The 23877-nt window shown below is 37.6% G+C and overlaps 1 protein-coding gene across 1 annotated transcript in view; it reads left to right on the plus strand.

Annotated features, from left to right (window-relative positions):
• Window positions 1-4422: 4422 nt before the first annotated feature.
• Window positions 4423-23877, plus strand: part of LOC146440492 (elongator complex protein 3) — a 78988-nt gene continuing 59533 nt past the window's right edge. The window contains exons 1-5 of the mRNA XM_085056782.1: window positions 4423-4532; window positions 10183-10282; window positions 13611-13749; window positions 16005-16075; window positions 19618-19681. Of these exons, the coding sequence (XP_084912908.1) occupies window positions 4505-4532; window positions 10183-10282; window positions 13611-13749; window positions 16005-16075; window positions 19618-19681 (402 nt within the window). The 5' untranslated portion in view covers window positions 4423-4504. The remainder of the gene's footprint in view (window positions 4533-10182; window positions 10283-13610; window positions 13750-16004; window positions 16076-19617; window positions 19682-23877) is intronic.

The following is a 23877-nucleotide window of genomic DNA, read 5'->3' on the forward strand; positions in this document are numbered from 1 at the left end:
CAATCCACAATCAAAGAAACCTCCCTGAAGATACCTGAGTGGGACTTTGGACTGAAAGCCAAACTGCTGAGACGAGATAAAAGGAAAAAAAACCTATTTTTCACTCATCTCCGGCTGAGGGGAAAGGAATAATTCCACAAAATCCAAACCTCAGCTGCTCTGAGGATCATCCCTGGCTGAGTTTGGGGTGGAGAACAGCACAGCTCACAGATTTACACAAACTGCCCAGGTGAGGAACTCCCAACCCCACCGGTGACATTCACCTGAGAGGAGCTGAGGAGAAGTCACAATCCATCACAGACCCCCAGATGTTGGGATTTGCACCACAAAACTGCAGCTGATGCAAGCAGAGTCTGCTGCAAGATTGTCCCCTCCCCTGGGGACATGCTGGACATTGTCACCTGGCCTGAGGGATATTAACCCTTGGCATTCTGTGCTTTTTTGGGGGGAAAATCACCACAGAGAGAAGCTGGAGAGGATTAATGTGACATCGTTGGGATCCATCGATGGTGAGATTTTCTTTCTCTTTCTTTCTGTTCCTCCCCTCATCTCTTTTCCTGCTTCTCTTTTCTCTCTTTTCTTTCCTCTTTCTTTCATATTTTCTATCAAATAAAACTCATACTGTTGACTGGCACATGGTCTGGTTTGTACCTTAATTCGGGCAGAGGGATTTCCAAAGAAACTCAATAATTGGATCGTAACACATGGTAACCCTATTTCCACCCTATTCCAACCCTATTTAAATGTCATTCCAACTCCATTCCAACCCTATTTCAACCCCATTCCCACCCTTTTTTTACCCTATTTCCACCCTATTTCCACCCTATTCTAACCCCATTCCAACCTATTTTTCAACCCCATTCCAACCCCATTCCCACCCTTTTTTTGACCCTATTTCAACCCCATTCCAACCCAATTCCAACTCCATTTCAACCCTATTCCAACCCCATTCCCACCCCTTTTTTACCCTATTTCAACCCTATTTCCACCCCATTCCAATCACATTCCAACCCAATTCCAACCTTATTCCAACCCCTTTTTTACCCTATTTCCAGCCCATTCCAACCCCATTGCAATCCTATTTTTCAACCATTTTTCCCACCCTATTTCAACTCTATTCCAACCCCATTCCAATCCATTTCCAACTCCATTCCAACCCCATTGCAATCCTATTTTCCAACCCTATTCCAACCCAATTTCCAATCCTATTTTCCAACCCCATTCCAACCCCATTCCAATCCTATTCCAACCTCATGGTAACCCTATTCCCACCCTATTCCAACCCCATTTTTCAGCCCCATTTTAACCTTATTCCAGCCCCCTTTTAACCCAATTTTAACCCAATGTCAGCCCTATTCCAACCCAATTTTAACCGAATTTCCACCCTATTTCAACCCCATTCCAACCCATTTTTCAATCCTATTTTTCAACCCAATTCCAGCTCTCTCGCAATCCTATTCCAACCCTATTTTTCAACCCTATTCCAACCCAAATTCAGCTCTCTTCCAACCCAATTCCAACCCTATTTAAACCCTGTTTTCCAACCCTTTTAAAATGCAATTTAAACTGTTTTTCAGCCCTATTCCAACCACATTCCCACCCTTTTTTTACCCCATTCCAACCTCATTCCAACCCTATTTTTCAACCCTCTTACAACCCTATTTAGATGTTATTTCAACTCCATTTCAACTCCATTCCACCCAATTTCAACCCCATTCCAACCCATTCCAAGCCAATTCCAACCCTATTTCAACTCCATTCCAACCCCATTCCAACCCTATTTTTCAACCCTTTTTTTCCACCCTATTTCAACTGCATTCCAACCCCATCCCAAGCATATTTCCAATCCTATTTTCCAACCCCATTCCAGCTCCATTCCAACCCCATTCCAACCCCATTCCCACCCTTTTTTACCCTATTTCAGTCCAATTCCAACCCAATTCCAACCCAATTTTAACCAAATTTCCACCCTATTTCAACCCTATTTTTCAACCCTATTCCAACCCTATTTAAACCTTATTCCAACTCCATTCCAACCCTATTCCAACCCCATTCCAAGCCAATTCCGACCCAATTCCAACCCTATTTCAACTCTCTTCCAACCCTATTTCCAACCCTATTTTCCAACCCCATTCCAATCCTATTCCAACCTCATGGTAACCCCATTCCCACCCTATTCCAACCCTATTTTTCAGCCCCATTTTAACCCAATTTTAACCCAATTTCAACCTTATTTCAACCAATTTTCTGACCCTATTTGATCTGTATTTCAACCCTATTTAAACCCTATTTCAGCCCTATTTCCACCCTATTCCAACCCTATTTTTCAACCCAATCCAAACCCTATTTTTCAACCCAATCCAAACCCTATTTAAACCCAATTCCAACCCAATTTTAACCAAATTTCCATCCTATTCCAACCCTATTTTTCAACTCTATTCCAATCCAATTCCAATCCTATTTAAACCCTATTTTCCTACCCTTTTAAAATGCAATTTAAACTGTTTTTCAGCCCTATTTCAACCCTATTCCAACCCTATTTTTCAACCCTATTTTTCCACCCTATTTCAGCCCAATTCCAACCCAATTTCAACCCAATTTTAACCGAATTTCCACCCTATTTCATCCCAATTCCAACCCATTTTTCAATCCTATTTTTCAACCTTTTTTCCCCACCCTGTTTCAACTCTATTCCAACCCAATTTCAACCCTATTTTTCAACCCTATTTCAACCCAATTCCCACCCTTTTTTTACCCTAATCCAACTCCATTCCAACCCTATTTCCGATCCTATTTTCCAACCCCATTCCAAACCCAAACCCCCCCAAAATCCCCCCAAACCCCCCAATAACCCTAAGAAACCCCAAAAATCCCCAAAAAACCCCCAAACCTCAAAAACCATCAAAAGCCCCAAAAACATCCCAAAAACCCAAAATCAAAAAATCCCAAACCTCCTCCCAAAAAAACCCCCAAATAACCGAAAAACCTACAAAAAACCCCAACCCCCCCAAAAATACAAAAAAACCTCCCAAAAACTCCACCCCAAAACACAGAGCCAAAAGCCACAAACCCCTGAGCCCCAAAGACCCCCAAACCCCAAGGCAGCCCCAAGGCCCCCAAAGATCCTCAAGGCCACCCAAGAACCTTCAAAAATCCAAGGCCCTCTAAAAGACCCCAAATCCCCAAAAGCCCCAAGCATCACCCCCAAAAGTCCAAAGACCCCCAAGAATCCGAAAAGACCCCAAGATCCAGGCACCTGGAGACCCCCAAGCCCCAAAAACTGAAGTCCACCCTAAACGCTAGGATCCCAAGGCCACAAAAGCCCCAGAAGCCACCAAAACCCCAAACCCCAGAGCCAATCCCCCAAGAGCACCCCCAAAGACCCCAAAACCCCAAAACCCCAGAACCCTCCAAAACCCCAAAAGCTCAGAACATCCCTCAAGACTCCCCAAAACACCTAGCCCCCAAAACCACAATAAACCCATAAGGCCACCCCAAGGCCACAAAGCCCCCAAAGCCCCAATAAGACCCCAAGACTCCCCAAAAAGACCAAAAAGCCAGAACCCCAGAACCCAAGACCCCAGTAAAAACCCAAAACCCAAAACCCCAAAACCAAAACCCAAAAGCAAGGACCCCCATAAAAGACCCCAGAACCCCCTCAAGAGCTCCCCAAAGCCCCCAAGGCCCCCAATAGAACCCCCAAGGCCCTCCAAAAGCCCTCAAGGCCCAGCATCCCCTCACCCCCCAGAACCCAAAACCCCCAATAAAACCCAAAAAAAACCCAAAAAACACAATAAAACCCCAAAAAACCCCAAAAAACCCCCATAAAACCCCAGAACATCCCCTCAAAAACTCCCCAAAAAACCCCAATAAAAACCCCAAAAAGCCCCCAAAAAACCCCAGAACATCCCCTCAAAAACTCCCCAAAACACCCAAAACCCCAAAAAAAGCCCCAAAAAAGCCCCAAAATCAAAAACCCCAAAAAGCCACCAGTAAGACCCCCAAAACCCCAAAGACCCAATAAAGCGCCAAGACCCCCAAAACCCCAAGAGACCCCAGAACATCCCTAAAGACTCCCAAGACCCAGAAGCCCCAATAAAACCCAAAAGACCCCCAGGACCCCCAAAGATCCCAAAAAGCCCACAGTAAGACCCCAAGACTCACGAAGCCAAAAAACCCATAAAACCCAAAAAACCAAAAAAAAAAACCCCAAAAAACAAAAAAAAAACCCATAAAACCCCAGAACACCCCCTCGAAAACTCCCCAAAAAACCCAACCCCCCAAAAATACAAAAAACAACCCAAAAACCCAAATAAAAACCCCAAAAAACCCCAAAAAAACCCCAAAAATCCCCAAACCCGCCTCTCGCTGCGCCCCCCGGCGGTCAATGGCGGAACTGCAACTCCCTCCCTCCCCTCTCTTTACGACACTTTCGCTGCGATGTCGCTTTCCGGCAGCGCCGCTTTCCGGCAGCGCGCAGAGCTAGGCCGCAGGATCCGGAAGGATGAAGCAGAAAAAGAAAAATGGAAAAGGTGAAAATAAAATAAAATAAAATAAATCCCCGAGGGGTTGGAGCTGTCCGGGGAGGGGAATAGAGCTGGGGAGGAGCGGCTGAGGGGGGAAGGAGGCGCGGGGAGGAAGTTTTCCCCTCAGGATTGCCTGACGGGAGGGACAGGCGGGAAATTGGGATTTATCCAAAAAAACAGGGAGAAAGTGAGGGAAAAGAGCCTCAAAGTGCTCCAGAGAGGGATTTGGGGACAATTCCCGCCTGGGAAGGGCAGGGGGGGATCGGCAGGGGTGGAGGGATTGGGATTGGATGTGGAATTTGGGGATTGGAATTGTCTGTGGATTGGGATTTTAGTGATTAAAATTTCCTGTGGATTGAGGGATTGGAATTCCCTGTGGATTTGGAATTTGGGGATTGGAATTGTCTGTGGGATTGAGGGATTGGAATTCCCTGTGGATGTGGAGTTTGGGATTTGGAATTCCATGTGGATTTGGGGAATTCAGGGATTGGAATTCCCTGTGGCATTTCAGGGATTGGAATTCTCTATAGATGTGGAATTTGGGGGATTGGAATTCCCTGTGGATGTGGAGTTTGGGAATTGGAATTCTCTGTGGATTGAGGGACTTGGGGATTGGAATTGTCTGTGGAATTTAGGGATTGGAATTCCCTGTGGAATTTGGGGATTGGGATTCCCTGTGGATGTGGAATTTTAGTGATTAAAATTCCCTGTGGATTGAGGGATTGGAATTCCCTGTGGATTGGGAATTGAGGGATTAAATTTCCCTGTGGATGTGGAATTTCAGAGATTGGAATTGTCTGTGGATTGAGGGATTTGGGGATCTGAATTCCCTGTGGATGTGACATTTCAGGGATTGGAATTGTCTGTGGATTTGGATTGGAATTCCTGTGGATTGAGGGATTTGGGGATTGGGATTGTCTGTACATGTGACATTTCAGGGATTGGAATTGTCTGTGGATGTGGAATTTGGGGATTGGGATTCCCTGTGGAGGTGGAATTGAGGGATTGGAATTCCCTGTGGAATTTGGGGACTGGAATTGTCTGTGGATTGGAATTTGGGGATTGGAATTCCCTGTGGATGTGGAATTTGGGGATTTGAATTCCTTTTTTATGTGGAATTTGGGGATTGGAATTCCCTGTGGATTGAGGGATTTGGGGATTGAGATTCCCTGTGGATGTGACATTTCAGGGATTGGAATTCCTTGTGGATGTGGAATGTTAGTGATTAAAATTCCCTGTGGATTGAGGATTGGAATTCCCTGTGGATTGGGAATTGAAATTCTTTGTGGATGTGAATTTAGGGATTGGAATTCCCTGTGGAATTTGAGGATTGGAATTCCCTTTTTATGTGGAATTTGGGGATTGGAATTCCCTGTGGATTGAGGGATTTGGGGATTCCCTGTAGATGTGGAATTTGGGGGATTGGAATTCCATGTGGTTTGGGGAATTCAGGGATTGGAATTCCATGTGGCATTTCAGGGATTGGAATTCTCTATAGATGTGGAATTTGGGAGATTGGAATTCCCTGTGGAATTTGGGGATTGGAATTCCCTGTGGATTGAGGGATTGAAATTCCCTTTTTATGTGGAATTTGGGGATTGGAATTCCTTTTTTATGTGGAATTTGGGGATTGGAATTCCCTGTGGATTGAGGGATTTGGGGATTGAGATTCCCTGTGGATGTGGAATTTGGGGATTGGAATTGTCTGTGGATTGAGGATTGGAATTCCATGTGGATTGGGAATTGAAATTCTTTGTGGATGTGAATTTAGGGATTGGAATTCCCTGTGGAATTGAGGGATTTGGGGATTTGGATTCCCTGTGGATTGAGGGATTGGAATTGTCTGTGGAATTTGGGGATTTGAATTCCTGTGAATTGGAATTCCTGTGGATTGAGGGATTTGAATTCCATGTGGATGTGGAATTTGGGGATTGGAATTGTCTGTGGATTGAGGGATTTGGAGATTGAAATTCCCTGTGGATGTGACATTTCAGGGATTGGAATTCCCTGTGGAGGTGGAATTTGGGGATTGGAATTCCCTGTGGATTGAGGGATTTGAATTCCCTGTGGATGTGGAATTTGGGGAATTGGATTCCCTGTGGATTTGGAATTGGAATTCCCTGTGGATTGAGGGATTGGAATTACCTATAGATGTGGAATTTGGGGATTTGAATTCCATGTGGATGTGGAATTTCAGGGATTGGAATTCCCTGTGGATTGAGGGATTTGGGGATTTGGATTCCCTGTGGATATGGAATTTGGGATTGAAATTGTGGATGTGGAATTTGGGGATTGGGATTGTCTGTGGATGTGGAATTTGGGATGGAAATTCCCTGCGGATTGCGGGATTTGAATTCCCTGTGGATGTGAATTGAAATTCTTTGTGGATGTGAATTTAGGGCTTGAAATTCCCTATAGATGTGGAATTTGGGGATTGGAATTCCCTGTGGATTGAGAGATTTGGGGATTGGAATTGTCTGTGGATGTGGAATTCAGGGATTGAAATTCTCTGTGGATGTGGAATTTGGGGATTGGGATTGCCTGTTAATGAGGGATTGGAATTCCCTGTGGATGTAACATTTCAGGGATTGGAATTCCATGTGGATTTGGATTGGAATTCCCTGTGGAATTGAGGGATTTGGGGAATTGAAATTCCCTGTGGATGTGACATTGTGGGATTGAAATTGTGGATGTGGAATTTGGGGATTGGAATTCCTTTTTTATGTGGAATTTGGGGATTGGAATTCCCTGTGGATGTGGAATTTGGGGATTGGGATTCCATGTGGATTGAGGGATTGGAATTCCCTGTGGAATTTGGGGATTTGGATTCCCTGTGGATTTGGAATTTGGGGATTGGGATTGTCTGTGGATTGAGGGATTGGAATTCCCTTTTTATGTGGAATTTGGGGAATTGGAATGCCATGTGGAACTGAGGGATTGGAATTCCCTGTGGGTGTGAATTGAAATTCCTCGTGGATGTGGAATTCAGGGATTGGAATTCCCTGTGGATGTGGAATTTGGGGAATGGAATTGTCTGTGAATATGGAATTTCAGAGACTGGAATTGTCTGTGGATTGAGGGATTTGGGGGATTGGAATTCTCTATAGATGTGGAATTTGGGGGGTTGGAATTCCCTGTGGAATTTGGGGATTGGAATTCCCTGTGGATGTGGAATTTGGGGATTGGAAGTGTCTGTCGATTGAGGGATTTGGGGGATTGGAATTCCCTGTGGATGTGGAATTCAGGGATTGGAATTCCCTGTGGATGTGGAATTTGGGGATTTGAATTCCTTTTGTATGTGAATTTGGGGATTGGAATTCCCTGTGGATTGAGGGATTTGGGGATTGAGATTCCCTGTGGATGTGACATTTCAGGGATTGGAATTGTCTGTGGAGGTGGAATTTGGGGATTGGGATTGTCTGTGGATGGAGGGATTGGAATTCCCTGTGGATGTGGAATTGAGGGATTAAATTTCCCTGTGGATTGAGGGCTTTGGGGATTGGAATTCCCTGTAGATGTGGAATTCACGATTGGAGTTCCATGTGGATTGAGGGATTGGAATTCCCTGTGGATGCGGAATTTGGAGATTGGAATTCCTTTTGTATGTGAATTTGGGGATTGGAATTCCTGTGGATTGAGGGATTTGGGGATTGGGATTGTCTGTAGAAGTGACATTTCAGGGATTGGAATTGTCTGTGGAGGTGGAATTTGGGGAATGGGATTGTCTGTGGATTGAGGATTGGAATTCCCTGTGGATTGAAATTCCCTGTGGACATGGAATTGAGGGATTAAATTTCCCTGTGGATGTGGAATTTGGAGATTGGAATTCCCTGTGGATTTGGAATCTGGGAATTGGAATTCCATGTGGATTGAGGGATTGGAATTCCCTTTTTATGTGGAATTTGGGGAATTGGAATGCCATGTGGAATTCAGGGATTGAAATTCCCTGTGGATGTGGAATTTCAGGGATTGGAATTCCCTGTGGGTTGACAGATTTGGGGATTGGAATTCCCTGTGGATGTGGAATTTGGGGAATGGAATTGTCTGTGGAATTCAGGGATTGGAATTCCCTGTGGATTGAGGGATTTGGGGATCTGAATTCCCTGTGGATGTGACATTGTGGGATTGGAATTGCCTGTGGATTGAGGGATTGAGGGATTGAAATTCCCTGTAGATGTGGAATTTGGGATTGGAATTCCATGTGGATGTGGAATTTCAGGGATTCGAATTCCCTGTGGATGTGGAATTTAGGGATTGGAATTCCATGTGGATGTGAAATTTGGGGATTCGAATTCCCTGTGGAATTTGGGGATTTGGATTCCCTGTGGATGTGGAATTTGGGGATTGGAATTCCCTGTGGGTTGGGGGATTTCAGGGATTGAAATTCCCTATAGATTGAGGGATTGGAATTTTTTGTTTGCTTTTTAATTTTCTATTTATTTCCCTCCCAGCTATAGTTTTAGCCAAACTGCCAAAGCTCTGCTTGATCCATTTTTGGGGTTTAATTCCTATTTAATTTTACCCCAGCCTGCAGCTCAGTTAATTTCCAGGATAATTCCTGCAGGTATTCCAGCAGCAAGTTTGGGATTTTATCCCATCAGACAAGTGGGAAAAGTGAGGAAAATTCAGATTTTAGCACTGCAGGTAAAGAAAGGAGGAGGAAATTTCCCTAAAAAAATTTTTACTTCACCTACAAGAAGAATTTTCTGTAAACAACAATCATGTGGAACTCATTGCTAAAAAAATCTGATTTTTTCAGCAATGCTGGAGCAGCAGATAAAGAAATGAGGAGGAAATTTCTGTAAACACCAATTTCACGTGGAACTTGTTGCTAAAAAAATCTGATTTTTCAGCAATGATGGAGCAGCAGATAAAGAAATGAGGAATAATTTCTGTAAATAACAATTTCAGGTTTTATTATTTCACCTACAAGAAGAATTTTCTGTAAACACCAATTTCACGTGGAACTCATTGCTGAAAAAATCTGATTTTTCAGCAGTGCTGGTTTGGCAGGGAATTCCCAAAGCAGTGACATTCCCAAAGCTGCCAGAGCTGCAGGAATGGTGGGAAAACTCTCATTTATTTTGATTTTTGGGCTCTGGGCAGGAAGAGCAGTTGGGTTGGTGATCCTGGAGATTCCGTGGATTTGGTGATTTTTGGGAAAACAGGTGATGGTTGGTGACAGGAAATGTCCTTGTCACGTTGCTGGGCTGGAAATTTGGGATTTTATCATGTTGGACAAGTGGGAAAAATGGGGAAAATTCAGATTTTAGCACTGCAGATATAGAAATGAGGAATAAATTCTGTAAATAACAATTTCAGGTTTTATTATTTCACCTACAAGAATTTTCTGTAAACAACAATTTCACTTGGAACTCGTTGCTAAAAAAATCTGATTTTTCAGCAATGATGGAGCAGCAGATAAACAAATGAGGAATAATTTCTGTAAATAACCATTTCAGGTTTTTTATTTCACACCCAAGCGTCAAGTGGGATTTTGGGAGATGTCGAGGTGGAACTGGAAGATGTTTAAAATCCTTTCCCACCCAGCCCTTGTGGGATTCCTGGCAGGGATTGCAGGGTTGATGTCCCAGGGTGTCCCAAACGGGGAAATCCCTGATTTTTCCCAATTTTTCCCATTTTTATCCCATTGCAGGGGAGCAGAGCCGTGCGGAGCTGATGGTGATGACCATCGCTGACATCATCCAGCAGCTGCTGGAGGCTCACCGGCAGGGCAGGGAGGTCGATGTCAACCGGTCAGTGCTGCATGGAGATCCAGCCCGTTAGCCCATCCTGTTATCCTGTTATCCCATTGTCCTATTATCCCATATCCCATCCTGTTCCATGCCATTATCCCATTATCCCATCATCCCATCATCCCATCATTTCATTATCCCATCCTGTTCTATCCCATCCTGTTCTATCCCATCTCATCCCATCCCATCCCATTATCCCATCCCATTATCCCATTATCCCATTATCCCATCCCATCATCCCATCCCATCCCATCCCATCCCATCATCCCATCCTGTTCTATCCCATCCTGTTCTATCCCATCTCATTTCATCCCATTATCCCATTATCCCATTATCCCATTCCATCATCCCATCCCATTATCCCATCCTGTTCTATCCCATCTCATCCCATTCCATCCCATCCCATCCCATTATCCCGTTATCCTGTTATCCCATTATCCCATCATCCCATCATCCCATCATCCCATCCCATCCCATTATCCCATCCTGTTCTATCCCATCCCATCCCATTATCCCATTATCCCATTATCCCATTATCCCATTATCCCATTATCCCATTATCCCATCCTGTTCCATCCCATCCCATCCCATCCCATTATCCCATCCCATCCCATCCCATTATCCCGTTATCCCATTATCCCATTATCCCATTATTCCATATCCCATCCCATCCCATATCCCATCCCTTCATCCCATCCCATATCCCATCCCTTTACCTCATCCCATATTCCATCCCATTATCCCATTATTCCATCCCATATCCCATCCCATTATCCCGTTATCCCTATATCCAACCCAATTATCCCATCCCATTATCCCATCCCATTCCATCCCATATCCCATTCCATTATCCCATTATCCCATCCCATCCCATCCCATTATCCGATCGCATTATCCCATCCCATCATCCCATCCCATTATCCTATCCCATCCTATTATCCCATAATCCCGTCCCATTATCCCATTGTCCCATCCCATTAACCCATTATCCCATTATCCCATTCCATCCCATCATCCCATCCCATCACCCCATCCCATTATCCCATTATCCCATATCCCATTCCATTATCCCATTATCCCATCCCGTTATCCAATCCCATTACACCATCCCATCCCATCCCATCATCCCACTATCCCATTATCCCATTATCCCATCCCATCCTGTTCCATCCTGTTCTATCCCATCCTGTTCCATCCTGTTCTATCCTGTTCTATCCTGTTCTATCCTGTTCTATCCTGTTCTATCCTGTTCCATCCTGTTCTATCCTGTTCTATCCTGTTCTATCCTGTTCCATCCTGTTCTATCTGTTCTATCCTGTTCTTTTCATCTGTTCCATCCTGTTCTATCCCATCCTGTTCCATCCTGTTCTATTCTGTTCTATCCTGTTCTATCCTGTTCTATCCTGTTCTATCCTGTTCTATTCTGTTCTATCCTGTTCTATCCTGTTCTATCCTGTTCCATCCTGTTCTATCCCATCCTGTTCTATCCTGTTCTATCCTGTTCTATCCTGTTCCATCCTGTTCCATCCTGTTCTATCCTGTTCCATCCTGTTGTATCCTGTTCCATCCTGTTCTATCCTGTTCTATTCTGTTCTATCCTGTTCTATCCCATCCTGTTCTATCCTGTTCTATCCTGTTCCATCCTGTTCCATCCTGTTCTATCCTGTTCCATCCTGTTCTATCCTGTTCTATCCTGTTCTATCCTGTTCTATCCTGTTCTATCCTGTTCCATCCTGTTCTATCCTGTTCTATCCTGTTCCATCCTGTTCTATCCTGTTCTATCCTGTTCTATCCTGTTCTATCCTGTTCTATCCTGTTCTATCCTGTTCTATCCTGTTCTGTTCTATCCTGTTCTATCCTGTTCTATCCTGTTCTATCCTGTTCTATCCTGTTCTATCCTGTTCCATCCTGTTCTATCCTGTTCTATCCCATCCTGTTCCATCCTGTTCTATTCTGTTCTATCCTGTTCTATCCTGTTCTATCCTGTTCTATCCTGTTCTATTCTGTTCTATCCTGTTCTATCCTGTTCTATCCTGTTCCATCCTGTTCTATCCCATCCTGTTCTATCCTGTTCTATCCTGTTCTATCCTGTTCTATCCTGTTCTATCCCATCCTGTTCTATCCTGTTCTATCCTGTTCTGTTCTATCCTGTTCTATCCTGTTCTATCCTGTTCTATCCTGTTCTATCCTGTTCTATCCTGTTCTATCCTGTTCTATCCTGTTCTATCCTGTTCTATCCTGTTCTATCCTGTTCTATCCCATCCTGTTCTATCCTGTTCTATCCTGTTCTATCCTGTTCTATCCTGTTCCATCCTGTTCTATCCTGTTCTATCCTGTTCTATCCTGTGGTGATTTTGGGGTAATTTGGGGTAATTTTGGCTAATTTTGGGGCATTTTTGGCTAATTTTGTGGTAATTTTATGTAATTTTGGGTAATTTGACATAATTTTGGGGTGGTTTTGGCTAATTTTTGGGTAATTTGGGGTATTTTGGGGTAATTAGGGGAACTTTAGGGGTAATTTGGCATAATTTTGGCTAATTTGGGGGTAGTTTTGGCTAATTTGGGTGTAATTTTGGCTAATTTTGGGTTAACTTTGCCAAATGTTGGTATAATTTTGGCTAATTTTGTGGTAATTTTATGTAATTTTGGGTAATTTGGTGTAATTTTGGCTAATTTTGGGGTAATTAGGGGTAATTTTGGGTAATTTAGTGTAATTTTGGCTAATTTTGGGGTAATTTTATGTAATTTTGGGTAATTTGGTGTAATTATGGCTAATTTTGGGTTAGTTTTGACTAATTTTGGGTTAATTTGGTGTAATTTGGGGGTAATTTTGGGGTAATTTTAGGGTAATTTGGGGTATTTTGGGGTGATTTTGCATAATTTGGGGTGAGTTTGGGGTAATTTGGTGTAATTTTGGCTAATTTTGGGATAATTTTGGCTAATTTTGGGATAATTTTGGCTAATTTTGGCTAATTTTGGGGTCGTTTTGGCTAATTTGGGCGTAATTTTGGCTAATTTTGGGGTAGTTTTGGCTAATTTTGGGGTAGTTTTGGCTAATTTGGGGGTAATTTTGTCTAATTTTGGGGTAATTTTGGCTGATTTTGGGGTAATTTGGGATAATTTGGTGTAATTTTGTGGTAATTAGGGGTAATTTGGGGTAAATTTGGTGTAATTTTGGCTAATTTTGGGGTAGTTTTGTCTAATTTTGGGGTAATTTTATGTAATTTTGTCTAATTTTGTCTAATTTTGGTGTAATTTTGTCTAATTTTGTCTAATTTTGTCTAATTTTGGGGTAAATTTTGTCTAATTTTGGGTATTTCTCCCCCAGGCTGAAGACCAAGACCTCAGCCAAGTACAACCTTCCCTCTCAGCCGCGGCTGGTTGACATCATCGCCGCCGTGCCGCCCGAATTCCGGAAGGTTCTCCTCCCAAAACTCAAAGCCAAACCCATCAGGACAGCCAGCGGGGTGAGTGCAGAGCCTGAGCCCCAAATCCTCACTCATCCCATCCCAAAATTCCTGACATTCCTGATTTCATTCCGGAAAAAATGGGATTTTTGGGTGTTGGCGCATTCCGGATTGCGTTTTTTGTGTCCTTGTGGTTTTGGGAAAATTCCAAAAAATTGTTTTTCCTGTGGTTTTCCCATCCCTGCTCAGATCCTGATCCCAAAATCCTGACTAATTCCATCCCAAAATTCCATTTATTTCCGGAAAAAATTGGGATTTTTGGGTGTTTGCACATTCTGGGTTGAGTTTTCTGTGCTCTGGTGGCTTTGGAAAAATTCCCAAAAAATCCCAAAAATTTCCTTCCTCAGAGGTTTCCCTGTGGTTTTCCCATCCCTGCTCAGATCCTGATCCCAAAATCCTCACTCATCCCATCCCAAAATTCCTGAAATTCCTGATTTAATTCCGGATAAAATCAGGATTTTGGGTGTTGATGCATTCCGGGTTATCCTCATGGCTTTGGAAAAATCCCAAAAATTCTTTCCTCGGAGGTTTTCCCATCCCTGCTCAGATCCTGATCCCGAAATCCTCCCTGATCCCATCCCAAAATTCCATTTAATTCCTGAAAAAATCAGGATTTTTGGATGTTGGCGCATTCCGGGTTGACTTTTCTGTGCCCTTGTGGCTTTGGAAAAATTCCAAAAAATTCCGAAAAATTCCTTCCTCAGTGGTTTCCCAGTGGTTTTCCCATCCCTGCTCAACCCCAATCCCTCCATCCTCCCTGATCCCATCCCAAAATTCCATTTAATTCCTGAAAAAATCAGGATTTTGGGTGTTGGTGCATTCTGGGTTATCCTCGTGGCTTTGGAAAAATTCCAAAAAATTCAAAAAAAATTCCAAAAAATCCCAAAAAATTCCTTCCTCAGTGGTTTCCCTGCGGTTTTCCCATCCCTGCTCGACCCCAATCCCTCCATCCTCCCTAATCCCATCCCAAAATTCCATTTAATTCCTGAAAAAATGGGGATTTTTGGATGTTGGCACATTCTGGGTTGACTTTTCTGTACCCTCGTGGCTTTGGAAAAATTACAAAAAATTCCAAAAAATCCCAAAAAATTCCTTCCTCAGAGGTTTCCCTGTGGTTTTCCCATCCCTGCTCAACCCCAATCCCTCCATCCTCCCTAATCCCATCCCAAAATTCCGTTTAATTCCTGTAAAAATCAGGATTTTGGGTGTTGGTGCATTCCGGGTTATCCTCATGGCTTTGGGAAAATTCCAAAAAATTCTTTCCTCGGAGGTTTTCCCATCCCTGCTCAGATCCTGATCCCGAAATCCTCCCTGATCCCATCCCAAAATTCCATTTAATTCCTGAAAAAATCAGGATTTTGGGTGTTGGTGCATTTTGGGTTGAGTTTTGTGACTTTGGGAAAATTCAAAAAAATTCTTTCCTGTGGTTTTCCCATCCCTGCTCAGATCCTGATCCCTCCATCCTCCCTGATTCCATCCCAAAATTTGGTTTAATTCCTGTAAAAATCAGGATTTTGGGTGTTGGTGTATTCCGGGTTATCCTCGTGGCTTTGGAAAAATTCCAAAAAATTCAAAAAAAATTCCAAAAAATCCCAAAAAATTCCTTCCTTAGAGGTTTCCCTGTGGTTTTCCCAATTTCTGCACTGAAATTATCTTTATTTCAGTGATTTTATATGTAAATAATTTGATTTTTTCTATATTTTTTCCCCCCCAGATCGCTGTTGTCGCTGTGATGTGCAAACCTCACCTGAAAATCCCATCAATATCCCATTAAAAAACCCCAAAAACACCTTTATTTCAGTGATTTCACATATAAATAATTATATTTTTTCTATATTTTCCCCCTCAGATCGCCGTGGTCGCCGTGATGTGCAAACCTCACCTGAAAATCTCAAAAATATCCCATTAAAAAACCCCAAAAAACATCTTTATTTCAATGATTTCACATATAAATAATTTTAATTTTTCTATATTTTCCCCCTCAGATCGCCGTGGTCGCTGTGATGTGCAAACCTCACCTGAAAATCCCATAAAAATCCCATTAAAAAATCCCAAAAATATCTTTATTTCAATGATTTCACATATAAATAATTTTAATTTTTCCATTTTTTCCCCCCCAGATCTCTGTGGTCGCTGTGATTTGCAAACCTCACCTGAAAATCCTATAAAAATCCCATTAAAAAACCCCAAAAACACCTTTATTTCAATGATTTCACATGTAAATAATTTTAATTTTTCTATATTTTCCCCCCCAGATCGCTGTTGTCGCCGTGATGTGCAAACCTCACCGCTGTCCTCACATCAACTTCACCGGCAACATCTGCGTGTGAGTGTGGGGAGGGAGCCCAGATGTGCCCCAGATGTGCCCCAGATGTTCCCCAGATGTGCCCCAGATGTGCCCCAGATGTTCAGGGACACCTCTGGGTTTTTGGTTGGGCTGAAAAATCTGATTTTTGGGGGTTTTTCCCTGAAAATTCTGGATTTTTTGGGGTGTTTTGGTTGAGAAAAAAGAGGTTTTTTGGTGGTTTGGAGTTGTTAACTCACTGAAAAATCCGATTTTTTTTGATTTTTATTTCAGAAGAAAAGTGGGTTTTGGTGGTTTGGGCTGAAAAATGCTGATTTTTGGGGTGTTTTATTGGAGAAAAAAGGTGGTTTTTGGTGGTTTGGAGTTGTTAACTCACTGAAAAATCTGATTTTTTTTGGGGTGTTTTGGTTGAGCAGCTGTTCCCCAGATGTTCCCAGATGTTCAGGGACACCTCTGGGATTTTGGTTGGGCAGAAAAATTCTGATTTTTTGGGTGTTTTATTGGAAAAAAAAGATGTTTTCTCACTGAAAAATCCAATTTTTGGGTGTTTTATTTGAGAAAAAAGTGGTTTTTGGTGGTTTGGAGTTATTAATTCACTGAAAAATCAGATTTTTTGGGGTGTTTTGTTTGAGAAGATGAGCCCCAGATGTTCCCCAGATGTTCCCCAGATGTTCCCCAGATGTGCCCCAGATGTTCCCCAGATGTTCCCAGATGTTTGGGACACCTCTGGGTTTTTGGTTGGGCTGAAAAATCTCATTTTTTGGGGTTTTTCACTGAAAATTCTGGATTTTTTGGGGTGTTTTATTGGAAAAAAAAGAGGTTTTTGGTGGTTTGGAGTTGTTAACTCACTGAAAAATCTGATTTTTTTTGATTTTTATTTCAGAAGAAAAGTGGGTTTTGGTGGTTTGGGCTGAAAAATGCTGATTTTGGGGTGTTTTATTGGAAAAAAAAAGTGGTTTTTGGTGGTTTGGAGTTGTTAACTGACTGAAAAATCCGATTTTTTTGGGGTGTTTTGGTTGAGAAGATGAGCCCCAGATGTTCCCCAGATGTTCTCCAGCTGTTTGGGGACACCTCTGGGATTTTGGTTGGGCAGAAAAATCTCATTTTTTGGGTGTTTTATTGGAAAAAAAAGATGTTTTTGGTGGTTTGGAGTTGTTTGGGCTGAAAAATCTGATTTTTTTGCGTATTTTATTTCAAAAATAAGTGATTTTTGGTGGTTTGGAGTTGTTAATTCACTGAAAAATCTGATTTTTTTGCGTATTTTATTTCAAAAATAAGTGATTTTTGGTGGTTTGGAGTTGTCAATTCACTGAAAAATCTGATTTTTTTGGTGTTTTATTGGAAAAAAATGATGTTTTCTCACTGAAAAATCTGATTTTTTGGGAATTTTATTTGAGACAAAAGAGGTTTTTGGTGGTTTGATTTTGGATTTGGATTTGGGATTTGGGATTGGGATTTGGATTTGGGATTTGGATTTGGATTTGGGATTTTGAGATTTTGGATTTGGATTTGGATTTTAGATTTGGATTTGGGATTTGGATTTGAATTTGGATTTGGGATTTGGATTTGGGATTTGGATTTGGGATTTGGATTTGGCATTTGCATTTTGGATTTGGAATTTGGATTTTGCATGTGGATTTGGATTTGGATTTGGGTTTGGATTTGGGATTTGGATTTGGGTTTTGGATTTTGGATTTGGAATTTCAATTTTAGATTTGGATTTTGGATTTGGATTTGATTTTGGGATTTGGATTTGGGATTTTGGATTTGGATTTGGATTTGGGATTTGGGATTTGGATTTGGATTTTGGATTTGGATTTGGATTTGGGATTTTGATTTTAGATTTGGATTTGGGATTTGGATTTGGCATGTGGATTTGGATTTGGATTTGATTTTGGGATTTGGGATTTGGATTGGGGATTTGGATTTTGATTTGGATTGGGGATTTGGATTTGGATTTGGGATTTTGGATTTGGATTTGATTTTGGGATTTGGATTTGGATTTTGGATTTTGATTTGGGATTTGGAATTTTGATTTTAGATTTGGATTTGGGATTTGGATTTGATTTTGGGATTTGGATTTAGAATTTGGATTTTGATTTGGATTTTGGATTTGGATTTAATGATCTCAAAGATCTTTTCCAGCTTTCACAATTTTCCTGCATTTCTCCCAGGGAAAAGGGAGAAGATGGAAAAAATTGCTTTTTTTTCACCGTTTTTCCAAGGGAAAAATAATTTTTTCCTTTCATGGGTCAAACTCTCCACAGCACAGCAGATTTCCACCTTTGGGAATTAATTCATTAATAATTTCTTAATTGCCAGATGGGATTTGGACATCCCATCCCATTAAAAATCATTAAAATGATATAAAATCCCATTTTCAGTAATTAAAGTGATTTTAAATCCCATTGTAAAGAATTAAAATGATTTCTTTTGAAATGAAATATTTCCTAAATTTAAATATAAATTTAATTTTTTTTTTAAATCTTTTTGTGGATATAGCAATTTGAGAGCTCTGAAATGCCTTTGGACATCTCATCCCATTTTCTATAATTTAAATGATTTAATTAAATAATTAAAATCATTTAAAATCTCATTTTCAATAACGGAAATGATTTAAAATCTCATTTTCAATAACTAAAATCATTCAAAATCCCATTTTCAATGACTAAAATAATTTAAAATCTCATTTTCAATAATGAATCATTTCAAATCCCATTTTCAATAACTGAAATGATTTCAAATCCCATTTTCAACACCTAAAATCATTCAAGATCTCATTTTCAATAACTAAAATGATTTCAAATCCCATTTTCAATAACAAAAATAATTTAAAATCTCATTTTCAATAACTAAAATGATTTCAAATCCCATTTTCAATAACTAAAATGGTTTAAAATTCTATTTTCAATAACAGAAATTATTTAAAATCCCATTTTCAACACTTAAAATGATTTAAAATCCCATTTTCAATAACTGAAATGATTTCAAATCCCATTTTCAACACTTAAAATCATTTCAAATCCCATTTTCAATAACTGAAATGATTTCAAATCCCATTTTCAATAACAAAAATAATTTAAAATCCCATTTTCAATAACTAAAATGATTTCAAATCATCCCATTTTCAATAACTAAAATGGTTTAAAATTCTATTTTCAATAACAGAAATTATTTAAAATCCCATTTTCAACACTTAAAATGATTTAAAATCTCATTTTCAATAACTAAAATGATTTCAAATCCCATTTTCAGTTATTGAAATGATTTAAAATCTCATTTTCAACACTTGAAATAATTTCAAATCCCATTTTCAACACCTGAAATGATTTCAAATCCCATTTTCCATCATTAAAATGAATTAAAATCCCATTTTCAACACTTAAAACAATTTCAAATCCCATTTTCATCACTTAAAACCAATTAAAATGGCCATTTTCCATTCCCATTTAATTTTCACAAACACACCTCATTTTCTCACCATCCGGATGTCCTGAAATCCCAGAAATTCCTGGAATTTTGGGAATTTAATTCCAATTTTCTCTGGTTTTTTTTCCCCTCAGCTATTGCCCAGGAGGTCCTGATTCGGATTTTGAATATTCCACCCAATCCTACACTGGATACGAGGTGAAATCCACTTTTTGGGGAATTTGGGGAATTTGTGGGGAATTTTGGGAATTTTTTTGGAATTTGGGGAACTTTTGGGGAATTTTGGGAATTTTTTGGGGAATATTTTGGGAATTTTGGGAATTTTTTGGGAATTTTGGGAATTTTTTTGAGAATTTGGGGAATTTTTTGGAGAATTTTGAGAATTTTTTGGGGGAATTTTGGGAATTTTTGGGGAAATTTTTTTGGAATTTTTGGAATTTTTTGGGAATTTTGGGAATTTTTGGGGAATTTGGGGAATTTTTGGGGAATTTTGGGAATTTTTTTGAGAATTTGGGGAATTTTTTGGAGAATTTTGAGAATTTTTTGGGGGAATTTTGGGAATTTTTGGGGAAATTTTTTTGGAATTTTTGGAATTTTTTGGGAATTTTGGGAATTTTTGGGGAATTTGGGGAATTTTTGGGGAATTTTGGGAATTTTTTTTGGAATTTGGGAAATTTTGGGGATTTTTTGGGGGAATTTTGGGGATTTTTTTGGAATTTTGGGACATTTTTTGGGAATTTTAGGATTATTTTGGGAATTTTAGGAATTTTTTTGGGAATTTTTTGGGGAATTTTGGGAATTTTTTGGGAATTTGGGGAATTTTGGGAATTTTTTGGGGAATTTTGGGGATTTTTTTTTTTAATTTTGGGGATTTTTTTGGGGAATTTTGGGGATTTTTTTGGGATCCCAGCATTCCCTAAAAAAAGTAAAAAAATGTTAAAAAAAGCAAAAAAAATTGAAAAATGCAGAAAAAAAGGTAAAAAAAAAGTAAAAATAAGAAAAAATGTAAAAAAAATGTTTTAAAAAGTTTAAAACATGTCAAAAAAATGTCAAAAAAGTCCAAAAAAAAGTCAAAAAATGTCAGAAAAGGTTCTAAATGGAATTTATTTTGATTTTTATCCAACATCCATTTGTCGCTGGGATAAAGTCACAAATGTCCCAAAAAATGGACAAAAAATTGTAAAAAAATGGAAAAAAAAATGGAAAAAAAGTCAAAAAAGTCAAAAAATGCAAAAAAAGTAAAAAAAAAAGTAAAAAAATATTTTAAAAATGTAAAAAAATGTAAAAAAAAAGTAAAAATAATGTAAAAGTAAAACTAAAAAAGTTAAGAAAGTAAAAACGTTAAAATGTTAAAAATGTCAAAAAAGTATAAAAGTAAAAGAAGTGAAAAAGTTGTAAAAAATGTCAAAAATGAAAGAAAATTTTAAAATGTAAAAAGTTTAAAAAATTTAAAAACGTAAAAGAGTCAAAAAATGGAAAAAAAGTCCAAAAAATGTAAAAATGAAAAGTAAAAAAAAAGGTGAAAATAATGTAAAAAAAGTTTTAAAAAAGTAAAAAAAGTATTAAAAAAGTAAAAAAAGTCCCAAAAACCATAAAAAAGAAAGTAAAAAATGTAAAAAAAGTAAAAAAAAAGGTAAAAAAAGGTTAAAAAAGGTTAAAAAAAGTAAAAAAATGTCAAATAAATGTAAAAAAAGTTTTAAAAATGTAAAAAATTGTAAAAAAGATGTAAAAAAAAAATTTAAAAATGTAGAAAAAATGTAAAAAAAAAGCAAAAAAAAAGGTGAAAAAATTGAAAATGTAGAAAAATGGGAAAAAAAATGGAAAAAAATCAAAAAAATTAAAAAATTTTAAAATGTCCAAAAAATGTCCCAAAAAAGTCAAAAATGGTTTATAAATGGAATTTATTTTTATTTTCCCGCAAACCTCGAGGAGAGCAATCTGAGCTCACTGGGAGAAAGTCAAACATGTCCCAAAAAATGGAAAAAATGTGGAAAAAAAAGTAATAAAATGTAAAAAAAAAGTTTAAAAAAATAGAAAAAAATGGAAAAAAATGGAAAAAAATGGAAAAAATGTAAAAAAAAGTAAAAAATGTAAAAAAATGTAAAATAAATGTAAAAAATGTGAAAAAAATGTAAAAAATGTCCAAAAAGTCCCAAAAAATGTCCAAAAAATGTAAAAAAAGTAAAAAAATGTCCAAAAAATGTCCAAAAAATGTCCAAAAAAAGTCCAAAAAATGTGAAAAAAATGTAGAAAATGTAAAAAAAAGGAAAAAAATGTAAAATAAGTGTTAAAAAGTCCCAAAAATGGAAAAAAATGTCAAAAAAGTAAAAAAAACTCCAAAAAAGTCAAAAAAGTTTTAAAAAGCAAATAAAATGTCAAAAAGATGTAAAAATAAGTTAAAAAATGTAAAAAAGGTAAAAAGAATGTAAAAAAAAGTTTTTAAATGTAGAAAAAATGTAAAAAAAAGCAAAAAAAGGTGAAAAAATTGAAAAAAATGTAGAAAAATGGGAAAAAAAAATGGAAAAAAAATCAAAAAAATTAAAAAATTTTAAAATGTGCAAAAAATGTCCCAAAAAAAGTCCAAAATAGTTTATAAATTGAATTTATTTTATTTTCCAGCAAACCTCGAGGAGAGCAATCTGAGCTCACTGGGAGAAAGTCAAACATGTCCCAAAAAATGGAAAAAATGGAAAAAAATGGGAAAAAAAGTAATAAAATGTAAAAAAAAAGGTTAAAAAAATGGAAAAAAATGGAAAAAAATGGGAAAAAAAGTAAAAAAATGGAAAAATAATGTAAAAAATGGTTAAAAATGGAAAAAAAGTCAAAATCAGAAAATTAAAAAAAGTTTAAAAAGTTAAAAAAGGAAAATGGTAAAAATGAAAAAATTAATAATGTTAAAAAATGGGAAAAAATGGAAAAAATGGAAAAAAACATAGAAAAAATGGGAAAAAATTGAAAAAATGGGAAAAAAATGGAAAAAAAAGTAAAAAAAGGTAAAAAAGGTAAGAAAGGGAAAAAAAAGGTAAAAAAATATTTAAAAAAGGGTAAAAAGAATGTAAAAAAAAAGTAAAAAATGTAAAAAAAATGTGGAAAAAAAGGTGAAAAAATTGAAAAAAAATGTAGAAAAATGGGAAAAAAACGGAAAAAAAATCAAAAAAATTAAAAAATTTTAAAATGTCCAAAACATGTCCCAAAAATGGAAAAAATGGAAAAAAATGGGAAAAAAAAGTAATAAAATGTAAAAAAAAAGTTTAAAAAAATAGAAAAAAATGGAAAAAAATGGAAAAAAATGGAAAAAATGTAAAAAAAAGGTAAAAAATGTAAAAAAATGTAAAATAAATGTAAAAAATGTGAAAAAAATGTAAAAAATGTCTAAAAAGTCCCAAAAAATGTCCAAAAAATGTAAAAAAAGTAAAAAAATGTCCAAAAAATGTCCAAAAAAAGTCCAAAAAATGTAATAAAAATGTGAAAAAAATGTAAAAAAAGGGAAAAAAATGTAAAATAAGTGTAAAAAAGTCCCAAAAATGGAAAAAAAAGTAAAAAAACTAAAAAAAACCTCCAAAAAAAGTCAAAAAAGTGTTAAAAAGCAAATAAAATGTCAAAAAGATGTAAAAATAAGTTAAAAATGTAAAAAATGGTAAAAAGAATGTAAAAAAAAATTTTTAAATGTTGAAAAAATGTAAAAAAAAAGCAAAAAAAAGGTGAAAAAATTGACAAAAAATGTAGAAAAATGGAAAAAAATTGTAAAAAAATTGTAAAAAAATTTTTTAAATGTCCAAAAAATGTCAAAAAATGTCCCAAAAAAGTCAAAAAATAGTTTATAAATTGAATTTTTGGTATTTTCCAGCAAACCTCGAGGAGAGCAATTTGAGCTCACTGGGAGAAAGTCAAACATCTCCCAAAAATGGAAAAAATGGAAAAAATGGGAAAAAATGTAATAAAATGTAAAAAAAGTTTAAAAAAGAAAAAAAAATGGAAAAAAATGGGAAAAAAAGTAAAAAAATGGAAAAATAATGTAAAAAATGGTTAAAAATGGAAAAAAAGTCAAAATCAGAAAAATGTAAAAAAAGTTTAAAAAAGTTAAAAAATGGAAAAAAATGGTAAAAAATGGAAAAAAAAAATAATAATGTTAAAACATGGGAAAAATGGGAAAAATGGGAAAAAAAGGGAAAAAAATGGGAAAAAATGGAAAAAAAGAAAAAGGTAAAAAAGGTAAGAAAGGAAAAAAGGTAAAATATAAAAAGAATGTAAAAAAAATGTAAAAAATGTAGAAAAAATGTAAAAAAAAAGCAAAAAAAAATTGAAAAAAATGTAGAAAAATGGGGAAAAAAACGGAAAAAAAATCAAAAAAATTAAAAAATTTTAAAATGTCCAAAACATGTCCCAAAAATGGA

The sequence above is a fragment of the Lichenostomus cassidix genome, chromosome 3 (genome assembly GCF_008360975.1).
Source record: "Lichenostomus cassidix isolate B80296 chromosome 3, HeHo_3.0, whole genome shotgun sequence".
Taxonomy (NCBI): domain Eukaryota; kingdom Metazoa; phylum Chordata; class Aves; order Passeriformes; family Meliphagidae; genus Lichenostomus; species Lichenostomus cassidix.